Below are 3080 nucleotides of genomic sequence, written 5' to 3' on the forward strand. Positions count from 1 at the left end.
ATTATTATTATATTTATTATTATCTTTGAGTATTCAGAAAAGCGCTATTTTAAATAAAATGTATTATTATTATTATTATTAAATACACAAAGAGCCTCATCAACACATTGTATTGTATATTGTATTTATTTATCAGCTGTTCCTCAACACCACAAGAGACATTCATTAAATGTGAAAACTACCTTGGCTTCTTTCTGATTCTTCTTAAAAACATGGCATCTGGTTCTTCGACTACATCGCGGATGTCTTAATTCAGTCCAGCTCACGTCCCTGTAACGTCTAACGTATCCTTGACCTTTTACCAGTTCTGAAAATTATAAGGATGTGGTCCTTCAAATGTGCAACAATATGTATTACCAACCACAACGGTGTCGACACCCGCTGTGATCAAACCTTACTATTGCTCCGTTTCTTTTCCTTAAGTGATTAAATGTTTATACACACTGTATGTATGCTGGTTTCTTAATGCACCACATCCATTAAGTGGGACTGCCAACATAAAAACCGCTCTTCAAACCAATGCTGATGTTCTCAGCGACACAATTATGTCCATTTTCATCACTATTTCGAGGATACCTTTCACCAGCTATGACCTCTCTCTTTTATTTAGTGCCGTCAACCAAATCATGTCGTTCTCCCTCAAAAGCCTTTTCTTTCCAAATACATTATGATTACAAAGACTCTCCAGAAATATCCTTTCACAGCAGTCAGCCCAAGGAGACTCTACAGCTTGTGTTCATGACTGGGTGTCCTGGATTTAAGGAATCAAACAGGCTTCCTCGCAGCCCTTCCCCCATACCACTTTCAGAGCAGCAGGAAAAACGACGAAGGCTCCCTCCCCCCACACACTGCTCCACCAGGCATTGCTGGGGCTTGTGGGATTAAGAAAGGAACACGATGACAGACAAAAACAGTCCTCAGCACCTCCCCGTTCTGCTGTCTTTTACACTGCCAGAGCATGAAAAGGCTGCTATGAGGCAGACAATGGGCACAGTGATAGATCAACTCTGTGAGTGAACAAGATAAGTGTGGGTGAATAGATACACAAATCTTTTTATTGTTCTTGCGAGATAATGTCAGCGTTGAAATTTTTTGCGAGAGGAGAAATAAGTGGAACACGATGTGACATTTACTCAACTTCACAGGCGTAATGTGATGTATACGGCCGACAACGTCTGTTATATTCTCGTCTGATTTGGTTTTACCGGCTAATGTACAGTACATAACGCTAATTCTTAATGCTGCATAAGAAATGTGTAAAACATGAACATCCTCCAAACGAATTAAGCCTCTACTGTAATGAAAAAAACCACTGTGTGGGCCGTTTCCTGTAGCTGGTCCCGGCGTCATATTTGTCAGAATCAGAATCAGAAATACTTTAATAATCCCCGTGGGGAAATTACTTAAGGGTGCCCTTATTAAAAGAGAAAACAACAGTCTTTTTATGCATCACACGTCAGGCAGCTTCAGGGAATAGAGTGCATCTCCAAACATGCTGTAAGCGACAGCCGATCACAAAGCTCAGCTCGAAGAACCCTACAGTGTTCGGTCTTTATGGTGTCCTATTGTGTTAATTCACAGCCTGGTCATTAAAGCCTGTATGGTTTCTGAGATACTTCTAACAGACGAATTCTTGTTGGCTTGTTAGATGAAGTGATAACTGAGTTGTTGCTAACAGAGTTCACTGTATGTTTGATACTGACGTACAAATGTAACGGTAACTATACAAACATTAGGGTCAACATAAACCTGAGAAATTGACTTTAAAAGTAAAAAAAAGAACGTACCTTTTCATTTTTCACCTTCTTTAACGTCTTGCATTCACTATTACCATTTTCCACCTCCTCTGGTTCAGTTTTTGTGGTCAATGCTGGTACTATCCCAACAGGTTCAAGTGCAATATTCCCCATTTGATTGGCTTCTGCCAAGTCTGTTGATTGTGTGTTCTCAAAGGACGTATTACGACTACTCCCCAAAGCAACTTGGGCTTGAGACACAACATCCTTCTCTGCAGCAGCTATTGCCACGACTGGGGCTCCATCTGTTTTGTCCTTCTTACTTTTAGCCCCTTCTTTCTCCTTTTTACCACTCAGAACACCTCTGGAGGCTTTGCCCCCTTTCTCCATGTTCTTCCCAGAGGTGGAATTGTTGCCAGCAGCTCCTGCACTCGCTGCCGTGCCCGTCGGCTCCCCTTGAGTCCGTCCTGTAGTGTCTTTTTTGCCCCCATCTCCAGCTGAAGCTTTGCTACTATTGTCTTTAGAGTTCTTACTGCGCTTGTATTTGGATTTGCTTTCCTTGCCTTGAGAGCCAGACACTGGACTAACAAACCGGATGTTGTCAGGCAACGCTGCCACTGCACTGGGCGGTGCCGCCATGCCGTCCTTGGTGCCAGACATCTCAAGTTTGTCCTTCTCTAAGTCAGCGTCAAGGTCGATAATCAGATTTCCAACACCGATATCCCACTCATCCCCGCTGTCGTAAGTGTCCACCGCATTAGAGTCCACACCTTTCCCGCCTGCAGTGCCACCACTTAGGGACATTTTAGTGCCAACGGCCCAGGATTGCCTCAGTGAGGTCCGACACCCTCTCAGACGGTTGGGACTCGGGGGCAAGGGTTAGAGAATCCTCACGGTCTACTCGTTCCTGTCCCATTTATCCACATGTTGCCCTAGAAAAGAGAAAGAGAAAACAGTTGCATTAGTCCAATCCTTCTGACATATAAATAAAAAGTACTACAGCTCTGCCATCACAGAACAGAGCTTTTGATTGGGTTCAAAACACAAAAAAATAAAGAAAAAAAAAAAACCCCGTCTGATCATGAGCCAGTAATTCTCTGGCGATCACTCCGCAAACCACTACGGTAATACCCACTGGTGTGACAGCACTGCTCCGAAACCCTCTCTTCATAATCACTTCCCACAGTCGTCATGGCAACCGTGGGAAAACGTAGCCTGAATCCTGCTTTGACAGCCGAGGTGGCCCCCGCTGTTCTGAATGACTGGCTCTCCTCTCACAAGGCGCCGCTGATAGTGTCACTGCTGATAAATAAGGAGCAACTGGCCTCGCACGCCCCCCCCCCC

The 3080-nt window shown here is 44.0% G+C and overlaps 1 protein-coding gene across 1 annotated transcript in view; it reads right to left on the bottom strand.

The window, feature by feature from the left end:
• The window catches only part of LOC118343486 (zinc finger protein 609-like), a gene marked incomplete at its 5' end in the record, with an annotated part of 45957 nt that extends 43289 nt beyond the window's left edge, over nt 1-2668 (bottom strand). The window contains 1 exon segment of the mRNA XM_035682331.1: nt 1788-2668. Within this exon segment, the coding sequence (XP_035538224.1) occupies nt 1788-2540 (753 nt within the window).
• Nucleotides 2669-3080: the final 412 nt, after the last annotated feature.

The sequence above is a fragment of the Morone saxatilis genome, unplaced genomic scaffold (genome assembly GCF_004916995.1).
Source record: "Morone saxatilis isolate NCDOM2014 unplaced genomic scaffold, NCSU_SB_2.0 Contig11, whole genome shotgun sequence".
NCBI classification, from domain to species: Eukaryota; Metazoa; Chordata; class Actinopteri; family Moronidae; genus Morone; species Morone saxatilis.